This window comes from Rhododendron vialii, chromosome 9a (genome assembly GCF_030253575.1).
Source record: "Rhododendron vialii isolate Sample 1 chromosome 9a, ASM3025357v1".
NCBI classification, from domain to species: domain Eukaryota; kingdom Viridiplantae; phylum Streptophyta; class Magnoliopsida; order Ericales; family Ericaceae; genus Rhododendron; species Rhododendron vialii.
Window position 1 is genome coordinate 5139597 of NC_080565.1, and position 22595 is coordinate 5162191.

At 38.8% G+C, this 22595-nt stretch overlaps 2 protein-coding genes across 2 annotated transcripts; one reads left to right on the forward strand and one right to left on the reverse strand.

Annotated features, from left to right (window-relative positions):
- Positions 1-1246: 1246 nt before the first annotated feature.
- On the reverse strand, positions 1247-14584 carry LOC131299970 (ABC transporter A family member 10-like). The gene is made up of 18 exons (XM_058325571.1): positions 14321-14584; positions 13713-14055; positions 13376-13455; positions 12735-12882; positions 11534-11653; positions 11327-11448; positions 9397-9564; positions 8625-8787; positions 8422-8547; positions 8239-8322; positions 7005-7321; positions 5675-5875; positions 3294-3403; positions 3114-3198; positions 2477-2605; positions 2241-2346; positions 2070-2158; positions 1247-1662 (listed from the first exon to the last, which is right to left on the reverse strand). Exons 1-18 carry the CDS (start codon positions 14393-14395, stop codon positions 1366-1368), a joined length of 2763 nt encoding a protein of 920 aa, XP_058181554.1. The 5' UTR covers positions 14396-14584; the 3' UTR covers positions 1247-1365.
- Positions 14585-16377: 1793 nt separating this feature from the next.
- On the forward strand, positions 16378-22226 carry LOC131299972 (ABC transporter A family member 11-like). Its single transcript, XM_058325573.1, has 16 exons — positions 16378-17174; positions 17348-17579; positions 17700-17884; positions 17979-18164; positions 18354-18449; positions 18560-18772; positions 18956-19115; positions 19207-19433; positions 19679-19796; positions 19908-19984; positions 20115-20204; positions 20324-20467; positions 20556-20837; positions 20965-21045; positions 21349-21525; positions 21887-22226. The coding sequence occupies exons 1-16, from the start codon at positions 16743-16745 to the stop codon at positions 22109-22111; spliced, it is 2925 nt and encodes a 974-aa protein (XP_058181556.1). The 5' UTR covers positions 16378-16742; the 3' UTR covers positions 22112-22226.
- Positions 22227-22595: the final 369 nt, after the last annotated feature.

Genomic DNA, 22595 nt, shown 5'->3' on the forward strand with positions numbered 1-22595 from the left:
AATAAATTAGGTAAGTACCCTCACACTTTCTACAAGAGAGAGCAACTCTCCAAAATCAAGTGCAAACAACAACAGCAAACAGTAAACCAGAACATCATTTGAAACAAGAAAACAACACAGCAGCAGAAAAGGAGAAGAAACATTTTTAGGCCTTGAGCACTTGAATGGTAATCCCCCATGCTGCCAAGACCTGATGAACCATGTTGGTGGGTAATAGACCGAGGGAAAATGAAAGGATAGTTCCTGGTGATAGTAGTGGTTGGGCAAGGAGAAGGAGGTGGGTAGTGAGAAAAGAGGGACAGACTCAACTTGGGGAGTTACGTACTTTGGATAGCAATTGTGTGTTTCATGCTGGGGTGATTGAATCCCATAACCATCTCTTCTTCGACTGCTCTTATGCGTCACAGGTAGGAGTGAGGTTAAGTCTAGATGTGGATATGAGCAGATTTCTAGATGTCTTCCCTCTGAGATTAACTGGGGTGTCTTGCACTGCCGAAGGTTCTCTTTGAAAAAGTCTATGTATAAGCTGTGTCTTGCGGCGACTGAATGCCATATTTGGAGGGAGAGGAATGGGAGAGTTTTTCAAAACTGTGGTATCGACCCCAAAGGGTTGGCTAGCAGAATTGTGGGAAAAGTTACAGCTTGCCTTTGCTCCAGGAGAAGGATTCCTTTACCTGATGAGAATCAAGTCTTGTGTCTTGCTTGGGGCCTTCTGCCATACGTGCTTCAGCGGTCTTAGTTAGCTAATTGTTTTTGGGTAGTTCTGAGTTTGTCTAGGCCTTGTTGCTGATTGTTTTTGTTTCACGTTGTTAATAAAAATAAGGTGGGGGGGGGGGGGGGCGGGGGGCGGGGGGCGTGGTGCGGTGGGGTGCAAACATTATTCCCGATGAAATGTTACAAGCCACATGCAATTTTCCTTCCCAAACCCTAACAGAATCTAAATGGAAGGTGTACCTTGGCCATTTTTTAGTAGTTCAAGGTGGCTAAGTGAGAAAAACAATTGTTTAAGGTGGACAATGTGTAACCAATGCATAGTTTGAGGCAGTGTAATGTAATGTATCTCAAAAAAGAGCGTAATGTTTCATAAACGTACTTACCATGTAGTATAGATACATAGATATGGAGTTGACTATGTAACCATTAGCACCCGTGAATGAAGGCTATTCGGCATATTGTTAGTACTATAATTTCGAAGCTTCAATGCCTTGTTCAATTGTTCTTCATATTGTTCAGTAAACAGTTCTGCAACCAAATTACAATTTGTATAGTGTCGATTTTTCACCGGTCTATAAAAATTAAATTATGAAGTAGATCAGTTTTTTAGTAGCGTAGTAATGCAGAATCCTCAAACATGATATTCAGCAATCAAATGACGTTGAATGCCTCTGCCCCACGTGCCACCTTGATGAAGACATCCTCTAAGGTGGTATCAGCAATACCCCATGCCTGAACAGTGAATTTGCCCTTTGCAACCTCAACAATTTCTAACATATCTGCAATTTTGACGTCGTTTTTTGGAAGCTCAAACTTTTGAGTTCCTGATAGGTGGTATGTCTTGTTAGCGCTCGGTGAGAGACGACGAACCAACCTCTCCACTTCTTGCTCATGGTCGGGTGATGTAGTAATTGTGAAGACATAAAATCCCCCATATCGGGCCTTTAACTGGAATTCAACAACGAATAGCATTGAATATTACAATGGTGAAAAACATAATTCTGAATATTACCTATCAATGAATGCTTGGCATATGTAACACAAAAGGGGAAATTATATCATAAAGGGTCTACAATTGTCCGAGTCCGTTGGAGTTTGTTTTTATCCTCCACAGGGTTTTCTATCTTTGTATCTAGGAATTTCATCGTTCTGGTAAATTTATTTGCAAATCATAATTTTCTCCATTTTATGTTTCTCTACTCCAAATAGACAGTTCGCTTGGTAATAGTTGGTATATAGAGATAAACATCAACCTCTCGATCTATTAACAAGAACATGAAAATACTCATTATCAATAGCAGAACTTAACCTCCATCTCAAAGAATTAGACAAATTAAATTACCACAAAACATTACCTGTTTTGCATTTCCAATGCACTGCAAACTGCCGTCAACAAATATTCCTAAACGGTCGCAGAGATGTTCTGCTTCCTCCGTTGAATGTGCTGAAATCATTGAGCATGATTAGTAATATTGAACGATAATATGAGAGAGAGAGAGAGAGAGAGAGAGAGAGAGAGAATGTACTGGTTAATATAACCACTCTGTTCCTCTTTGCACGCATCACAACTTTCCATAATTCACTTCTGGAAGCTGGATCCAGCCCAGTACTCGGCTCATCCATGTAGACAACCTTATTATATGACAAATTAGCATGTATTATGTTAGCATGCTGGAAAAAGATATCCAGAAAATCATACAATTTTTTTTGAACGGCAGAAATGATACATCTACCAAGGTGAACATTACAATTCACTACATACTTTGGGATCTCCAATCAGCGAAATGGCAACACTAAGCCTCCTTTTCATGCCTCCACTGTATTTACCAGCTTGCTTGTCAGCAACTCCTCCATTAAGTAGATTGACACTGCTAAGAGATTCTTCCACCGCCTGCGCAGTAACACAATTATAAAGACAACCAAACTTTCAATTTTTTCCCTGTTGCAATGATTAACCATAAAGGAATGGATTGTTTGGTTGGGTTGGGTGGAATGTTTGTGGGAAGGAATAAAATTGTTTGCACTACACCTAAGTTACAAAAATTGATTCTATTTTTAGTTTACATTTTGTCATTTTCCCGCAAATCAAATGTTGGGATGAGCATTCCAAAGGTGATCGTTCCCTTCCAACATCACTTGAGCAAACTAAACATTTGTTTTAGTTCCACATGGCTTTTCTTATGGATCTTTAAATGCTGTAACATCTCATTCCACATCGAAAGTCTACATGAATGATCTTGGATATATAACAAATCATATGGGCTACTACTAAGACCTTGGGCTTAAACATTTTGGGCCATGTGATGTGGCTTATGAATTTATAATCAAGGTATTGGGCCGCTGGTCTGCATGGGGCATTACAAATGCTCTCATATAGAATGAATTTTAACATTACTTACTCGGTGTAAGGCCGGACCTTTGAGATTCTTGAGCCTACCATAAAAAAGCAGGTGCTCCCTTGCGGTAAGTGTTTCCCAAAGTAAGCTGCACGATTGTTCGGGAAAGTGAAAATGCTTTCTAATCTGTGGAACAAAGAAGTATAAGGTAAAAACAACTACAAGTAGACAATCCAAGCATACTCATGCTGCAGACAGACACCCATGCTGGTATATATTCTTTCCATCTCAGTCTGTATGTTCAGACGCTCAACGAATGCTGTCCCAGCACTAGGCTGTGTCAGCCCAATCATCTGTGAACAAGGATGGATGAACTTCTTAGAAAACAACAGCCGCCATAATCTATATTCCCAAAACTTCTAACATTAAGAAAAATGCTATGAGCACGATTGCCTAAAGTGTCAGAACTGAGTTCAATTTTGCACTTTAGCGTCCAGATGGCCCGGCAAGTTTTGTTATGCGGAAAGCTTCTTTTTTTCCCGCTTGGACGGGGCTCAAGTCCGTCCGAACATTCAGTGGACCAGGAGACTACGTGTTTTAAGTCGGTTGTGCTTATTTTTTTGGATTTTCTTATAAATAGGGACTTTGGATAACACTAAGTTTTGTACCTTTTGGGTCTATCATGGTGAGGCTCCTTTGAGGTCCGTAGGGAGAGTTTCTTTTGGTATCATTGAGTAGTTTGGAGTTCATTGGGTTTGATATTAGGGCTTTGAGTTTTTTTAGGTTCAACTACGGTTTTCCCACTAGAGTTTTGTCCCTAATATTGGGTGATTCTTTGACAGTGACATATATAGCCGACTCTTTGTAATTTATCATCGTTCATAGTGAATCATGTATCGCTCTTCACCCATCGAGTATGTTGTAGACATAAATTTTGAACTGTAGAATTTACCCACACTTCGAAATTTATATCTCAAATATCCACTGTTCAAGTGAACAGTGTTGATTGTTTATATGTAGGCTTCTATTTCCGATTTGGATTTCAAATCGTTAATTACATACTAAAAAAAAAGTAAAACCTCCGATTAATGAAGAATAAAGAACAAGAAACAGACTAGAATAATTTATTTTATTGATGATTGGGGTTTAAAACCCTTGTTTACATCAAAACAGAGAATATTCGATACATTTAGAGGGATTGGAACCCTTTACCTATCACTTGGTATGCTTACTCTTACTGATCTTCGAAGTTTGCTGAAGATTGCAGATGGTAGTGAGCGGATAGGTTGCTTGGTGCTTGTAGATTGTAGTGATTTTGCTTGAATGGAATATATCTTCTCTCTCTGTATATTTTCTACGTTGAGAGAGAAGAGGTGTGTATAGTTTGTATAGTTCGGGCGGAGAGTGTGATGGTGAAGAGTTGAGAGATGAGGTATGAGATCTGACGTCTTGAGGTAGATGAGAGAGATGTTAGGTCTAGATGAGAGATATAGATCAGGGGTCCCTTCCTTTGATGATGGATCTCATATTTATAGGGGCTTCCTTCATCAGATGCTTGGCCGCCAAATAATTCCTTTGATTTGAATAGTTGTTGCCAGAGGATAGGATGATATCATATCTTCTCAGTCTCTTTAAATTTTGAATGTTGGTTGCATTAGATGACATTCATCTTGTAACATTCTTCTGCTTCCACAGGAGTATTTCTTGGGCTCTACGTACTAATTTGAGACTACGTGAACCCATATTTGGTTTATAGGCCCTGCGAAATGCGAGCCTACATGGTTCAACTGAATATTTAATTTGTAGGCCTTACGAGATATGGGCTTACATGGTTCAACTAATTTGTAGTCCTGCTACTTTTTTCCGCAGGCTCATATATTCGTTAAGCTTGTCGGGCCAACACGTGTTTGTTGATTCGTGGGCTTGTCGGGCCAACATGTGTTCGTTGATTCGCGGGCTCGTCGGGCCAACATGTGTTCGTTGATTCGCAGGCTCGCTGGGTCAACATGCATTTAGGCTCTTTATATGCCTTTTAGTTCACAAGCCCAACATATGATATATTAATAATATTCATCAATCTTTGGTTGAAATTTATGTGCCAACATATGTATAAGCTTATACTTACACAGAACCACGGAAATCTTTGTTTCTTGGTTGATTGCTTGTTGGTTTGTTTTTTTCTGTACTTCATGATTGTCATAACACAAACTAATAGTATGGGATGTTGGTAAAGAAGGATATCAGTTTTAATAACAATACCAATAATAATAATAATGATGATAGTAATTTCGTATAAAGTTTGGTAAGAATGAAATCCCAAATGATGGTTGAACGTAATAGAGGAACTGACATAACCACCAATTTGGTGTATGACATTTCGCGGAAAGGGACCAGAATTGATGAGAAATAGACTTCTCTCTTGCACTAATTTTCCAAATTTGACGAGATTTGAGATCTTTTATGCCAGTTTCGTTTCTTGCAGAAAAAAATAATAATGAGATTAACTGGAACTATGAACTACCTTGATAACAAACGTAAGTTGATGATATGAAGAATTACAGATACAAGTTAGGGATGAAAACCTGTGTAAACATTAATTCAAGAGGTGGAACAATTATACTGACCATCTTGATAAAAGTGCTTTTCCCTGCACCATTTGGTCCGAGCATACCAAAACATTCTCCACTAGCCAATGCAAGAGACAACCCATGAACTGCCACTTTTTGAGGATTTTCATCCATTCCGGGATACACTTTCCTCAGATTGTCACAAATGACAGAGTAAGTTCTGTCTGGCCGGACACGCAACTCTTCAACCTTTTCCCTCTGCAAAAAACAACAGTGAACAAGAAAACACAAGGTGCGATATATTCTGTTAATGCACAACAGTGAGAAAATCCAATATACACAACAGTAGAATGCAGAGAACAGAAAAGGGTTCCCTAATCTTACCCATTGAGAAAGAACAGGGTTCGATAAGATTTCAGTCAAATCAGTTTCCAATTTTTTGGGGGGGTAAATACTCAGTTTCAAATTTTATGCAGAATCGGAAAATGAACTGGTTCATGTGATTCAGCTTGTGATTTAATGTGATGCAGAGTGATTTAGTTCTGTCTATTTTCTTTCAATACTGCATGAAACATGTCATCTCACCTATCTCTATCCAAAAACCGGAAGAGGAGAGAGAGAGATAGAGATACTAAATGAGACAGCCATCTATGTCAAAAAAGGGCTTCTGTATTCCGGATCCGGCTTCTCTACAAAAGGGCTTCTGTATTCTGGATCTGCAACTGCAGAGAAGGTTGCGCGGTTCAATTTGAACCGTTCATCTTGATAATCAATGGTTCAGATTTGCTGAATCTTTAACCAGTAAAAGTCTTTTATTACCGGTAATAGATTAAAAACAAATCTGGACTATTAAAAATATCATCCGATGGTTGCGATCACTTTGGACTGCACCTCTGCTGGACTGCAGACAAGGCAGATTCATTCCTTTCCGTCATAGGAGAGTTAAGAGAAGTCCAACATGCCCACTATTGATGTCTGGATCATAAATTTTACTAAAAGACACAACTTGAATGTGAAACTTCAAGTTCCGACTAAGGCTTAATATTGAACAAAATTAATGTTAAACTGTAATTGGTTTCCATCGTAACTACTAATAAAGTGGTTTGTATGTACATGTACACATACAATCACCATGTATAATCGCAACTCTGAAACACAATTAGTAAAATCAAATGTCCATGAGGAAAATTTGGTTTCTTTACGAGCTTCAAGTAAGTGATTTTTTTTTTTTTTTTGGAAAGCAAGTAAGTGATAATATTTACATATACATTTGTAAACACACACGCACACACATGGATATATATGCTAAAGGACTTTTCGGGGGTGTCTAGGATGCTGTCTTTAATTTTCTGAAATCAATAACAATAAGGATGATAAGTAGACTTACCTCTTGGGCGATGTCAGCATTCTCCGCAGAACTGAAATCGCTCGAAAAAGTCCTCTGGGAAAAAGGATTAGGCTTCCTTCGGAAGCAAAATATAGAACTCTTGTTGTCAAGATAGTAGGAGACAAAATGAAACCCAAACCATTCTACAACCATGATTATCAACACTTCTTTCATGCCATTGCTTCTATCATTCAGATCTTCCCATGTCATCCCACCAGTGTGTGAAAGCCTTGCCTCACGGGCTTTTACTGAAAACTCATGAAACACACGATAGAGAGCTAAGCCAGGATACAGCTCCAATACTGTAACCAAGTTTCCTACAACAATGAAATATCATTGATATGATGATTAGGGTCCACAAAAGGTATAAGCCTGGAAACGAAGAGTAGCCAAACATGAAAATCAGTTGATGTGTTAGCCAAAGAAGAAGAAAAAACTTGCAGGCACCAAAGTATCCGTACCAAAGAATACAACAATGTAATTGATTCTATGTTGCACGGACCATACTAGCTAGTTTGGAATACACTCAACGGTAAAAGATATGTGTGTGATATGTGTAGATGGATCCCTTGGCTAGCATATCTACTAGCAAGTCAAAGTTATTCTATAACCAACTACGCATAAAACAACAATATTATGCAGGAAAAATGCTCTATGAGTAGTTGTAAACTCCATTTTACCAATTAAAAAATTGTACATAAAAGAATGAAAATTCAATCGTCCTGTATCTTTTGATAAATGATAAGCAATTTAGAGCCATCAGTCAGCCGTACCCAAGTCTATGTAACATAGATGTGATGTACCGACGACTGATAAAGAAATCAGGATGAGTAACTCAGCTCCAACGAAACCAGAAATTCAACCTTAGGATTAAGTATTTCCTGAATCCAAGTTAAACGATGCAAGTACTGCTCCATATGGAAGGGGTATAACACAAAACAATGGCATCCTCTCTTTTTTATCAGCAAAATAGTGGGGGCATCCTTTCGAGCTTGCCACTGTTATTAATGCTTTCCAAACAAAAAAGAAAAGCACTACAGAACAAGTTTTGGCTGCATGATCCAACTGTTAAATTTTGGAAATAGGTACCCAGAAAAAAACTAACTACAACTGAACAACCCAAATTTTCCATCAAAAGTTCCTCTATCTTCAGGGGGAAAAGAAAATTGTAAACCAATACGAAGCATGGAAAAAACAACCAAACAACACATACTAAAGAATTTCTGTAACTTACTTGGGAATGATGGATCATCAACTTTGTCCTGAAAATAACGGACTCCTACCAGCCCAGTTGCAAAGACAATAAGATATGCTACAACTGAAATCATCAAACCATGTACATTAGTCAACTGCTTTTTCAGTCAAAATAGGAATTCTACTCATCACTCTAAACACATCAATTAGTTGAGACACAAACCTGAAGTAGTTTTAACTTTTGAGAGCATTCGAGCGACTAGAAAGGAAAATGCAATTTGCAAGTTGATATAGACATAAAAAAAGACAAATTGCAAACTGTAGTCGTGGGTCTTGAATGACCCTAATCCTGCAAAGGGAGCGACAGGCATAATGAGTCTTCTGCTAAATGAAAATAAGAAATAAGGAAGTTTTGTTTTTCATTACCCAGAAACGAGCAGTATGCAGCAAAACACAACACGTAAGCTGAAGATATGGGAAGGAAATAAATGTAAGAGATCAACCAATACGGTCCATCACCAAGCCCATGCATTTTCATCATAATTCGTATGTTCTCTTGCTTCTCGTAAACCGGATTTTTCAATATAACCTATGTCAAAAGGCAGTTAACAACGTACAATATAAGAAAAAGCAGAGAAAATAGTCAAAGACCACTTAAAAGGATAGCAGTTAATGTTATTATTTAATTCAATGTCTAACACAACTAGATGGTGGGAAATAGTTCAACTGTAACGACCCAACCCAACTAACCTGCTAACCCCTTTGCCTAACCACGGGCTGAAAAGATTAATCTCACGTTATACAGTAGCTGCTTGGATTAACCTTCACGTGATTAGGCGAAGGGTTAGCAGGGTTGGGTCGTTACATCAACGATGATTGATAACTGTTTTATATATAAAGGAGTCACATGCATGATAGTGATGGATCAATTTAAGTATTTGACTCAATAGTCCCACATATCGCCACTCCGCCAGTGTGAAGAAATTGCCATGGGATGCTTTGATTTCTACTTCCAGTACATAAATCAGCATAATCTCACCTACCCAATTTAATCTACTAATATAAGGGTGCTTTAGTCTTCCACTAGAAGATTTGGATCACTATTACTATGGATTAAGCAATCACTATAGAAAGACATGCATGCCATGAGTACTTTTACTGGAAAAAAATTCCTAGTATGGCTGGTTTTTGCACTCACTGGAATTAGCCGTAGAACAATCCATACAAAGAAGGTGGTGGAAAACATAGCAATGAGATCGTCCACCGACGCTGATGACGAATCTGGATGTTTGGGCATTTCTTTGACAAACTCAAAGAGAATCTTGAAATCAGTCCCACGAAGATACTCAAGATAGGCATTGGAGACCTGTATATTTAAGAATTGTGAAAGTCGGAGCCCATAGTTATTAAACACAATTCCCATAGTTTTTTTCCACTTGATACAGTTCAGTATATGCAAACAAAACCTTATACAATAACAAGCACAATAATGCAAAAGATGACATACAAATAATGCAAAAGGTGACATACAAATTACGAAAGTTTACAGTTCAATAAACTCAAAAGGATGTTATAGCTCAATAAACTGGAATTGTCAACATCTGTCATGAGTTTTTTGGTAGCCAAATTGGTAGGAATATTCACAAATATTAGGATGATTACACCCGACTAGATGAGACAAATATTAGGAGGATTACACCCGACTCGATGGGAAAATTAACAATGCAAGAAATTCCAATGAATAATCCACTAAAATCAAAACAAGAATCAAAGCGCCAACCACTTTCGATGGAATGCAACTCAAGAAGGAAACAGCATAGTTACAGTTTCTGAGTAGATCCTTCCAGATGCACAAAATGAAATCAATCTATGATTGAGGGACTTGGAAGGGATTACACAGAAACAAGAAATGAGAATGGCATTTTCTCTATGAGGTCTGCATGGAATACAATTAGGAGAGTCCTTCCCACTCAGGAATGGTGTAAGGTTGTGTGGTTCAAAGGGCATGTACCTAGATGGGCCTTCAATTTGTGGATGGCAATGCAAATTCGTTTAAACACAAAGGACAGATTGTCGTTGTGGGGAATAGTGTCTGGTACTTCTTATGTTTTGTGTGATTGTGATCCTGTGGAGTCCCACAATCATCTATTCTTTGAATGCTGTTACTCTAGTGTTGTTTGGACTGAAGTTTTAAGGCGAAATCATGTGGGCAGGGCTCCAATGAGATGGGATGATGAGGAGTGGTTTAATCTGCATTCTAAGGGGAATAGTATGAGGAAGTGTGTGCTGAAACTTTCCCTTACTGCTGCAATTTACTGTATTTGGCGAGAGCGCAATGCTAGAATCTTTCAACACAAAAGGTTGGACCCTAGATCTCTTGCTGCTACAGTTTGTAATTCCATTCTTGATGCTTTGCTGTCTTGGAGGAAGATGGATTCTTCTCAAAGAAACAAGGACATATGCAGGGACTGGAGTATTCTCTAGTGTTTCCTTTTGTTCGTATGTTTTGCTGTTAGTGCAGTGTTTTTTGTTCGCTCTTGTGCCTTTTTTTTTAGGTTGTTTTACTCTCTGGCTTGGTCTTGCGTGACCTGCTAGGAGTGGGTTGTTTTTTCATTTGTTGTACTATTTGTACATGTGTTTGGGCTTTATAATGCTAAAGATACCTTTACCGAAAAAAAGTTAAGCCCTGGTACACCGAAATGATACAGTCAGACTGCTCCACCAAAATGATAGTCATGGTGGCGTGGTATTTTACAGAAGGTATCTCTAAATTCCATATTCTCAAATCTCTATTCAACTATGTTTTTCTATCTACAACTTTGGTAATATCTTATTCTGCATTATATATATATTAACCCAAGCTCACAAATAGAAGAAGAATTCTAGTAGAAGGAATTCAGCCAAAAAAAACAAATAATCATCTTCCACCATCCCTCAGCACAACCAACCCTGCCCCACAATACAAAAAGCGACAAATCCGCAGGCATATAGGCAGTATACCTGAAAACATAATACGAATGGAATGCGCAACAACAAGAAGATAGAAATATAGGAACGTTTTGAGTTACAGCTCTATATCACAACAGTGCAACCACTCTTAGAAGGAGGGTAAAGGTTAGGAAAAATACCAAATTCACTGAGCGAGCAACCCTCATCATAGAGTTCTTCCCTTGATCGCCCTCATTCAAGGCAGACTTGTACCATACACTGGTGTTAAACTTCTTGTCATTTGAGTTCAAGAGATCGTAGGCTGTGCGAATAATTGAAAGCCAAATAAGGGTTTGGAAAACAGTTTTGAAGACAAAACAACATCAGTGATATCCAGTACACCTTACCTGCTATTATCTCATTGGCTATTCGTTCAGAATTCCCGTCCGGGTCACCCTTGAAAATCTCATCATTGATCTCAGAAGAACTATTGCGCCACAAACGTAAACCCTTGATGCATTTAATATCTAGAGAGAGAGAGAGAAGGATTAGTATAACTGCTCAGCAGTAATATTGTTACCAATGATCTTTAACAACAAAAGACACCCGCTTTTTGGAAAATTGTGAAATACCAAAAGTTCAATGAAACCTCTTATTTTCTAGAGACATGATCAGGACAAGCTGTCCGAATTGCCCTCTTGTGTGGAAGGCGTGAAGGGGCTGCTGATCATGCGAAGCCATTTTGGACACCAAAACTCACGGTTGTCTCCTGTATATCTGGGCATTTAATGGCCTTGAAGTTTTTTTATTACTCCTTTCTTAAACGCTTGTCATCAAAATTGGTCGAAGATAGAGATACAGAGAGAACCAGAGTCACAGAGAGAGAGAGAGAGAGACAGAGAGTTTTCTGTTGTTAACTCCTTTTCCCAGGGAAGTGAACAGTTCGGATTCAATTTGAGAACAGAAACTGGTTTAATCGTTTTAATTTTATTTTCTCTCGTATTCTCTCTCTACTTTTAATCGTTTTAATTTTATTTAGCTTTTAGTTTAGATATTAATTGAAATAACCTGTGTAATTCCCGAGGACTATACTCGGAACATCTGCCGCTATTCGAAAGAGTAGTAGTAATTGTTTCATTTATTTAAATATATATTTGATACAGTAACGACACGACAAGTCGATGACCAACAAAGCAAGTCTCTTTTTATCTTGATTTAATCAGTCACTCACAAGCATAGAAGTGATCTTCGCACGGCACCCTCATTCAAATCATTCGAGTTTCTTCCCTACTCCTCTCTATAAAAATGCTTGTAATTACTAGAATGGTAGGGGTAGAGAATTCAGAGAGAGCACAAAGAGTTTCACCGCGCAGCGAAAAAGTGCGATTGGATTCTCTCTGTGGAGTAGGCTGGAACCGCATATATTTGGCATCTTTGTGTGTGTTACCCTGATCCCGAATGTATAAACTCTTTAACTCGTGAGTTTTCCGAAGTTCAATGAATGTACATGACATAATTTTCCAGAGACATAACAAGAATCAAACAGAAAATCAACAATTACAAAACTAAAGAATTGAGTTAAGACCTCATATGGATGCATGGTGATACCTATTTTATTTCCCTCGGATCCCAAGGATGATGAAGAGTTCCGACGACACCGACGTTGAATGTTATAGATAGTGACTTCCGGCAAAAAAGCTGGATCGAAATACATTTTTGGTCTATAGTTTGCACGATCGACAAAAACCGACGACCCCTGAAACATTTTCAGAAGTGATATTAGGAGGAGAACAAGCATTAAAGATCATGAGATAACAGGAACCCTAAAGCTCAAACAGTTATACCGATGATGAATAGCAAAGAAAACCTGAAGCTCCATTTGGATGAAATCGAATGTGAGGTTGCACTCACGAAATTGAAGGAGGTTAAGTAAAGGAGGTAGCTTGATAACTATAACGTCTAGAGGACAGATTTAGGTGGCAAAGGCAATTTTGCGAAAATTCACTCAAATTTTGGATATAAGAAGTATCAAAGGATTTCAAATGATTACAATCAACAAGTTATTAACAATTAATCAATCGAAAACTATCATTCCATTTGCCCAAGTATACAAACTAAATCGAAGATTGTGTTTTTTCAAAAGGTTACCCCGATCCATTTGTTTGTTTCGGATTCTATATAATAACGTGATTATAAAGACCTAAGGGAAAAAAAATTAAAGGAGCATGAGTAATGGAAAGAAAACTTACAAACACACCATCAGCAAATCCATTCAAGATGTCAGAGGTATTCAAAATGGAAGACCTTGGAAAAAACCGTCCAGCCAAATCTAAAAGTAGTGAAACATCGAGATTAGGACATGTAATGAGGTTGATTATTGGTAACATCTCAGGTAGTTGATGAGAAAATGGCAATGCCGAGGGCATACTACAATGCAAAAACACTTTTATATTAAAATCCTGCAACTCTTTTGCCCTAAGGATTGAAAAACCAGACCAAAGCGCGCACACAAACGCAGGGAAGCGGATTTAGTAGAATAACAAAGAACAGAAGATGGTTTTAGTAGAGATTTTTAAAGAGAGCTACCTAGTACCAGGGACTTATTGCTCCCGGTAACAAGAACAGTTACAGGACATGAGTTGGTCTTCTTGCATGACCCATCAGGTAAATCTCCAAATGGTAGAAAAGCAGTTCTTACTGCACGATCCCTAGAGTCTGGTATTTGCAGTAACGGAGGGAATTCGTGCGGCCAAGGAATCAAACATTTAGTGAAGTTGTGGACCTGCTCAACATCCGAGCACACATACCCCGGAGGAAAGGCGTTGTCTAGTTTTACACCTTGTGACGAGAAGAACTTGGGCAGATAAAGCAACGTGCAAAGCATTACTGGGAATAAGAGGAGCTGACAAGTTTCCTTCTTTCTTCGTTTCTGCAAAAGAAATAGCAACGCGGAGCGAAACTCTCTGAAACTTATGACGAGAATCAGAAAGGGATCGTATTCAAACCCAATTTTTAATAGAGATGCGTCCGTCTAACACTTGTATTTTGTGCCAAACACTTGAGAAAAGGAAAAATGTGAAATTGTGAGAATGAAGAAAAATCGCGCCAGCTAGCTTCAATAAATTGAAGTTCACGTACGCCATTTTTTTTTGACAAATGGTTGATGTACCACAGCCGGTAGATTTTTGACAAACCTGGAGAACCAAATTTTTCCTGAACAGTGCATCTGTTTGCGTCCAGAAGCTAGCAGCACCATGTGGATTCTCCATTGATGTTGCCTTTCTCTCTCTTGAACGCTGGAGAAATGATCCCACAATAACAATGAAAACCTGGTTTGTTTGGGGTTTTTTTTCCCTCTTTTGATGTTTCTCAAAATCACAAGCAGATACTCCCCCTGGTCACCTTCCCCCGAATTTATAGAGGAGGCGCGAAATTTGACAAATGGTCGCCCTTATTCTTCGGTTATTTGACCCCTGTGACTCAGCAGCGTTTCTCTTTTTGCTTAATTTCAAAAACACACCCTCAACTGTCATATTTTTACCATATAACTCCCTTAACTTAAAAACCAGTCAACATGACCTCCTCAACTATTAAAACTAAGCAAAATCACTCCCAATCAACTTCCACTTTTGTTAATTTTGTGGACGAAAAAGAGACAAAATACAAATATACCCTTGTGTAAGTGGACGGAAAAATTAGATCACATCTCATCCTTTCATCTCTCACACACACACCTCCCTCTCTCCATGGCGGCCACAACATATGGCTCTCCAGCATCCTCAAAACCGGCAACTCATAACTTGCCTCCACCACTGCTCCAAACACGGCCCCCCCCACCAAACCCGTCCTCATCAAACCCACATGTTCCTCGTCATCACTGTCATCGTCCTCCTCACCTGCACCGACGACTACCTCTATGCCTACAGCATTGCCAAACTCTTCGTCTCAACCTCAACCCTCATCATCGCCTCTTAACTCGCCTTCACCGCGCTGTTCGCGTACCTGTTGGTGGGGTAGAAGTTCACGTTGTACTCGATCAACACGGTTTTCCTATTGACGGTGGGGGGGGAGGGGGGGGGGAATGTGGTAGATCTGGTGGTGGTGGGGTTGGGTAGAAAGAGAGAGAGAGGGTAAGGGGTAGGGGAGAAAGAGAGAGAGAGAGGGGTAAGGGCATTTTTAGGCCTAAAATATCATTTTCCATCCAACTTTTCCATTTTTCATTCAAAATTTTAACAGATTTGGACAAAAAGGGTGATATTGCTCAGTTTTGATAGTTTAGGAATGTTGGTTGATTTTTAGTTAAATGGGTGATGTTGCAAAAATATGATAATTGAGAGGGTGTTTTTGAAATTAAGCCTTGCTTTTCTCAGCTATTTAAGGACTTGAAATTAGGATTGTCCACGGTCCAGATTGGATCGGATTCCTGTGAATCCAATAATAATTTGTATCTCACGATTTTTAGAAAATGCAATCCATTTTAGAAAATGCAATCCAATCTTAATCTTAAAGTCTCATGGTTCGGTTCCAATCCAAACTGTGAGTTACGGTTCAGTCCCGGTTTTATCCATGAATTTTCTTCCATAAAAACTATAAAATGATGCTATTGCCAACTAAAAATGCAAAAAGCAAACACTTATTAATGTTATAGAATGTAATAACTATAACCTTGTTAGTCTCAAAGTTCATATAATATTACAACAAGTTAGTTCTACTGTTCCAGTCTAGAATCATCCAAAGCAGCAACCAAATAAACGCCAAGTATTGTCCAAATTGCACCAACAAAATATGTAAATTGTGGTCAAGCATTATCTACTCATTACATTTCATAAAACCAAACAAAAAACGCCAAATTGGTTTCTCAAAACAAACAACAAAGAAGATCTTCCATTTGTAGAGCATGGCAACCGGCAAGAGTAGTATTGAAACTTCACTGGATCGAATTGGCAACCACAAACACTTGCATACACAAACTTACACACACACATATATTTTTTAATTTTTTACTATTTTAAATATCTCACGGTCCGGTTCGGTTAATCCACGGTTTTGAAATGAAAATCTAATCCTAATTTGTATCTCACGATTTTTTAATTTTTGAATCCGTGTCCGGACCATTAATCTACAGACAAAATCCAAAAGGCATGGATCAATTCAGTCCAGACCGGTTTTTATTAGACAGCCCTACTTGAAATTAGAACTAGATTCTGTTAATGCATATATAGCCATGTCTGGGTTGGATCACTAGTTTGGCGCAAATTCGTTAGTGCCAGCTTAGGGAAGTCGCTCTTTTCCCGCCCCGTACTTTCTGTCAAATGAGTCGACAGAAATTTGAAATTGAAAGGACGCTTCAAAAAGATAAGCACTGAAAATGGCTAATTTCGTCCTCAACAACAACTGGCCTTTCAAAGCACAAAAACAGAATTACCTGTAACTTCTAAAACCCAATGGCTCATACCCAAGTTAGACACCTATTCTATGTTGTCAACGGTAAAAAGTGCTGGAAAACAACTGTCATCTCAAAGACTTTCCTGTTAATTTCAAACGCAAAGCTAAAACCCCGCGTTTATTTTTAGATAGATTGCATAAACTCTATATAAAAAAAACCCATCAGAACCAATGGCAATCTCCACCATTCCCTACCTTAACCTTGCCAGGCAGATATTCAAATTCATTCAGAGAGAGAGAGAGAGAGAGATGGATTTGCAGGGAGGGTTGCCTCTGTTGTTCCAACAATTCAAAGCTTTGTTCATGAAGAACTTCCTCCTCACATGGAGAAACAAGGGATTCGCGCTCGCACAACTTGTCTCGCCATTGATCTTCACGTTTCTGCTATTCACAACAGAAAAATCGGCTAAACCTTCGACAGGAAAGGCTTTGTATGATCCCGTGGCTCTGATTTCTCCCCCTATTCCCCAATGTGAGGACAAGTTTTACGTCACTTTGCCATGCTATGATTTCATTTGGAGCGGAAACGCTAGCTCCAAAATTGCATCCGTTGTTGGCCAAATCATGGCAAACAACCCCGGCCGTCCAATTCCTGCTAACAAGGTATGATATACGTTAAGTTTCAATTTTAGTGTTCCTGAAAATGAGATGCAAATTTTCTCAAAATCGGTTATTTTGCATGGTTTATATATAGTTACATGAGATTCAAATCTTCTGTTTTCCTTCATTTGTAGTAATGCATATGATTATAAAATACAATCATTTTAACTCTGCAGGTTAAATCATTTGAAACCAAGAAGGAAGTCGACGAATGGTTGCTTAATAATCCCATGCGTTGCCCCGGGGCATTGCACTTCGAGGAAAGAAGCGCGAATGTTATAAGCTACGGTATACAGACCAATTCCACTCAAGTTGACAAGCGAGGCCAATTTGAAGATGCCACGTTTAAATTTCAAATACCCTTGCAAATCGGAGCAGAGCGTGAAATCGCGAGGTGTTTACTTGGAGGTATTCTTCACACATAATCAATTATCATGTTGCATTTTCATGTTTCAATTTTGTGATTTCTCTGACTCACATCACATCCCACTAAATCCACCTATCGTACCATGGTTTATACATGCGCAGATCCAAACTTTATCTGGGTGGTTGGTCTAAAGCGATTCGCGCACCCTGCAAGTGCTATCCTCCCTTCTTTGACAGTGCTCTTGACAGCCATTACAGGACCACTCTTTCTACTAGCAATTGCCATGTTTCCTTTTGTCTTTCAGATTAGTTCGCTTGTCTCCGAAAAAGAACTCAAATTGCGCCAGGTCTAACTTTGTTTTTCAATATGTCCTTAAGAGGACTGCTTTCATTTGTTAATTTCAGTATGATTTCATTTTTGACATCGTATTTTGTTCACAGGCAATGACTACAATGTGTCTTTATGATACTGCCTACTGGTTGTCATGGCTTACGTGGGAGGCAATTTTTGCATTGCTCTTATCGCTCATCACGGTTCTTTGTGGAAGGATGTTTCGGTTTCCTCTGTTCTTGGAGAACAGTTTCCTAATCGTCTTTGCCGTGTTCTTTCTCTTCCAAACCAGTATGGTATATATGCTAGTATTTCATACTATCTACATTCCTTATATATTCAGTCTGAGCCGCGCAGTTAGGCCTAATTACAAGAGGCCAGCTTCGTTCCTTAATTTTTCTAGTCCTTTATATATATATATATATATATATATATATATATATATAGCTAATTAATCTTTTTAACCCTCACTCTTGGAATTACAGATTGGTTTTGCCTTCATGCTGTCAACTCTCATTAGAAAGGCATCTTCATCCGTAACTATGGGTTTCTTTATATATTTAGTGAGCTTTGTCACTAAGGTAACTCTCATTCGAAAGGCATCTTCGATCTACTAAATTGTGAAAAAGAGATACCATCTCAACTCAATGGTCATTCGGCGGTTATAACGTACATCTTTTTGATGTTGCAGTTAGCTTCGGCGGCCTACCAGGGTTTTCCGTACAATAAAGGAGATTCAATAAAATATAGAATTATGTGGTCACTATTTCCACCAAATCTTCTTTCCAAAAGCCTTGATATTCTCAAAGCAGCCGCTACAAGTGGTGGGATCAGCTGGAGTAAGAGATCCATGTGTTTTAATGGATTCACTTTCGACTCCACGGCCTCATGTGTGGTTACAATGGTACGTATGTTAGAAGACTGTGACTGATAATTTGCATGATGGAGCAATTAACGTGCATTCTCTCGAATTAACGTGCATTCTACCCACATATGTTACCATGGGTTTTCATGTCAATCTTTGTGTGCACTCTCTCAAATTAAGCTCACTTCAATGCCAATTAACCCGTTTCATTTTTTTTGACAGAACGATATTTTCAAAATCTACATAGCAGTATTCTTCCTTTGGTTTGTTCTGGCTATCTACTTGGACAACATAATTCCGAACTCATCTGGTGTGCGAAAGCCAATCTTCTACTTTCTGAATCCGGGGTATTGGACAGGAAAAGGCGAAAATAAGATTGAAGGTAACTGGTTTTGAAACAACTATATGGATTTTCCTTTGGTCCTCTTGGTTTAGTACTGGTTTAATTGACACCCTTTATATTGCTTCCTAAGAGGGAGGCATCTTTAGTTTCCTGCATTCAATTCCGCAAGTTCAACCTAAAACACCAGATGATGAGGATGTCTTGGAAGAGGAAAACATTGTCAAACATCAAGTAAGGGAAGATTTGGTTGATCCAAATGTCGTCGTTCAGATACGTGGTCTTACGAAGACATATCCTGGGAAGATTGAGATTGGTTGCTGCAAGTGCACTAGGAAATCACATTTCCATGCTGTTAAGGTAATTATCTTCTTTTTCATTCTTCCTTCAGTACCTAGGTACGTATAGCGTTTTTAAGACCACACAAATTTTTTGTTTAGCATTGTCGGTTATGAGGGTAGAGGAAAATGTATTTAACAGTCTCTTAATTTTTGTACCCTGATGATGAGTCACGACAGTGATCATGTAGTTGATGTATTCTCGTGTTTGATTGTTAGCAGCAAGACTAATTGATAGATTGTCTAACACTTATATTTAATCTTCAGGGATTGTGGATGAACATCCGCAAGGGTCAATTGTTCTGCCTCCTCGGACCCAACGGAGCAGGAAAAACGACTACGATAAGTTGCCTGACCGGTATTTCCCCAGCAACGGGTGGTGATGGTAATACGTGGATCTCGTTTCTTAATTTTATGTTCATGAACTGAAAATTAGCTTTCTATAAGGCGAGCAGGAACCAAATTCCTAACCACCAAGCATCTTAATTGTTAACAGCACTAGTTTATGGGCATTCTATTCGAAGCTCTGTCGGCATGTCAAGTATCCGAAAACTAATCGGAGTCTGTCCTCAGGTAACTCTTCCCCCTTGGCTATTGGGCTGGTGTAGTATTCTAAGTCGGCGTTCGTTATGTTCTGCTCTCTCATGTGTTTGCCGTTCCTTCAAAAAGTAACAAAAAGTCTAATTATGTTCTATTTGCATAGTTTGATGTCTTTTGGGATGTGTTGTCTGCTGAGGAGCACCTCTACCTCTTTGCCAGTATCAAAGGCATAGCGGCTGCCTCGATTAAATTGGTCTGTGCTAAACTAATTCAAATCTGTGTTTGATTTCAACAAGTACTTTCAACCGCCACATTTGGTGAGAGCATTTATTATCAACTGTGATTAACATGAACGCTTTTACACATACACAGGCTGTAGAGAAATCATTAGCAGAAGTTAAGCTTACTTATGCGGCCAAAGGAAGAGCCAGTGGCTACAGTGGGGGGATGAAACGCCGCCTTAGCGTTGCGATAGCCCTAATCGGTGACCCTAAGTTGGTCATCTTAGATGAACCGGTACGGATATTGAAAGCTTCTTTTTTTTTTTTAAATAAATGTTCCTTTACTTGATCTAGTTATTGATAGTTCCAACTTTTATGTGCAGACAACCGGCATGGATCCCATAACTCGAAGGCACGTATGGGATATAATTGACAATGCAAAAAAAGGGAGAGCCATTATACTAACAACTCATTCGATGGAAGAAGCCGATATCTTAAGCGATCGTATAGGAATTGTGGCAAAGGGTACGCTTCGCTGCATTGGGAATTCCATCCGATTAAAGTCGAAGTTTGGGTCCGGTTTAATTGCTAATGTAAGCTTCTCTGAGACCAATACGGATGCTGCTGAATCATGTCGTCTGGCTTTGAGGAAATTCTTTAAGCATGTAAGTAACGTTAGAGCTTGTTTATTTTATTATCTTTTGATCTTTGAAAATTAGCATGAATTCATCCATAGCGTTGATGTTTTTCTTGACCCTTCATCGGCTTTAACTTCTAAAACTACTTCGACAGCATTTGAATGTGATGCCGAAGGAGGAGACCAAGTACTTCATCAGCTATGTAATTCCCCACAAGGAGGAGAGCAACTTGAGGGTAAGCATATGCGTCTCTCAGTACGTAAATTGTGCGAATTACTTACCAACAAAAATTGTGTGAATTATTACAACGTTTTTTTGTTGAAAAGTAGTGCACAAACATAATCATTTTATGAAATTCCATTCAAAACAAATTCTCATTTTTTTTGCCCGTGCAAATATCGAAAGATGTAATCAATTGAACCGTTGGTAGTAGTTCTGATGCCATAAGTTAGATTTTTTGGTTCCCTTGCCTTGAGTTTGAAAGGGGTTTTCTGATTCAATTTGTTTCTTTCCCTTTTTCGCACCGTATTTGCATTAGAAATTCTTCACGGAGCTTCAGGAGAGGGAAACAGAATTCGGCATTTCAGACATGCAGTTGAATTTAACTACTCTAGAAGATGTTTTCCTCAACGTTGCGACGAAAGCAGCACTAGAGAATGCTGCAGATGAGAACAACATGACAACTCTGGTGTTGGAGTCAGGAAAATCATTGATCGTACGTACTTGCCCCAAACTTCTCCAATTTCAAAATTTTTAAATAGTTCTAGTTATTTTGGTAAACCGTAGATTTTAGCTGTTCTTTGAACTAAACCGTAGACCCGTATTATTAAAGGAAAAGAGAAAAATAAATCCAGTGGGATTTATTTTTGTGAATTTACAATGGTAACCTTGAAATAGAGAATCCAAGGATTTGGCAAACCTATTTTTACCATGGCTGACTATTAAGAAACCATCTCTATAAATCTAGCTTGCAAGGTACTCAGCAAAAAAATTCTGGAAGCTAGATCAGATTTTCATTAGCGAGCCTCATTGGCATATGTTCTTTAACTTGTCATTCTGAATGATTGATTATACAGATACCGGTTGGTGTGGAGAAGATAGGCATTCCAGGATCGGTAACGCCACAGAACCTCAGCGGCCTAATGGTTGAGGTGTACTGGGGACAGGACTCCGACGGGAACCTCTGCATCACCGGCCACTCAGCTGAGATGCCGATCCCGGTCTGTGATGACCTCGGCTCGAGTTTGCCTCCATCTCTTCTCAAGGGAAATCCCGATCATGGAATTGTGCTGGATTTTTAACAATTTGGAAATCTTCTTACGAGTAGCCTGTCTCTTTGTACAACATTCAATTTTTTTTTTTTTTTATGACCGGATGTCTGGTACAACATTGAGTATTAAAATTGTATGAAACAATATCTGAATATACAATTGGTGAAACTCTGAGTAAGAGAAGTTTGATGTAAGGTTTGTTTCAGGTTTATGCCATCTTCAACTTGAAGTTATTGTTAGTCCACCTTGTCTTTTGGTCGTTTTAATTCTTGTCCTTGCGATTTTGTTTCTTGTGACTCTAATAGGGTAACTAAATGCTATAGCCAAATATGTCCTATCTGTAGAGTTCCCTCTAACCTAGCTATGGAATCTCCCGAGCTGGGTTCACAGGGAAGCTTCCCTTGATGTTTCATTGTTGCAGTGATCGATAAAACCCATTACTGATTGGGAAAAAAAAAACTTGAACTCTCTTTTTTTGCTCTATTTCCTATTTTGGAGGGAAATCAAACTCCAG

What these genes read in the sequence shown, in the direction of transcription:
- LOC131299970 (XM_058325571.1), bottom strand. Translation starts at nt 14,395, where the DNA reads ATGGAGAATCCACATGGTGCTGCTAGCTTCTGGACGCAAACAGATGCA. An exon ending in AAAGCACTTTTATCAAGATG is followed by an intron (nt 3,404 to 5,674) that starts GTCAGTATAATT and finishes CCTTGTTCACAG; the next exon opens with ATGATTGGGCTGACACAGCC. An exon ending in AAGGTCCGGCCTTACACCGA is followed by an intron (nt 2,606 to 3,113) that starts GTAAGTAATGTT and finishes GTTACTGCGCAG; the next exon opens with GCGGTGGAAGAATCTCTTAG.
- LOC131299972 (XM_058325573.1), top strand. Translation starts at nt 16,743, where the DNA reads ATGGCAATCTCCACCATTCCCTACCTTAACCTTGCCAGGCAGATATTC. An exon ending in CGCGAGGTGTTTACTTGGAG is followed by an intron (nt 17,580 to 17,699) that starts GTATTCTTCACA and finishes ATACATGCGCAG; the next exon opens with ATCCAAACTTTATCTGGGTG. An exon ending in TTCTCTTCCAAACCAGTATG is followed by an intron (nt 18,165 to 18,353) that starts GTATATATGCTA and finishes TTGGAATTACAG; the next exon opens with ATTGGTTTTGCCTTCATGCT.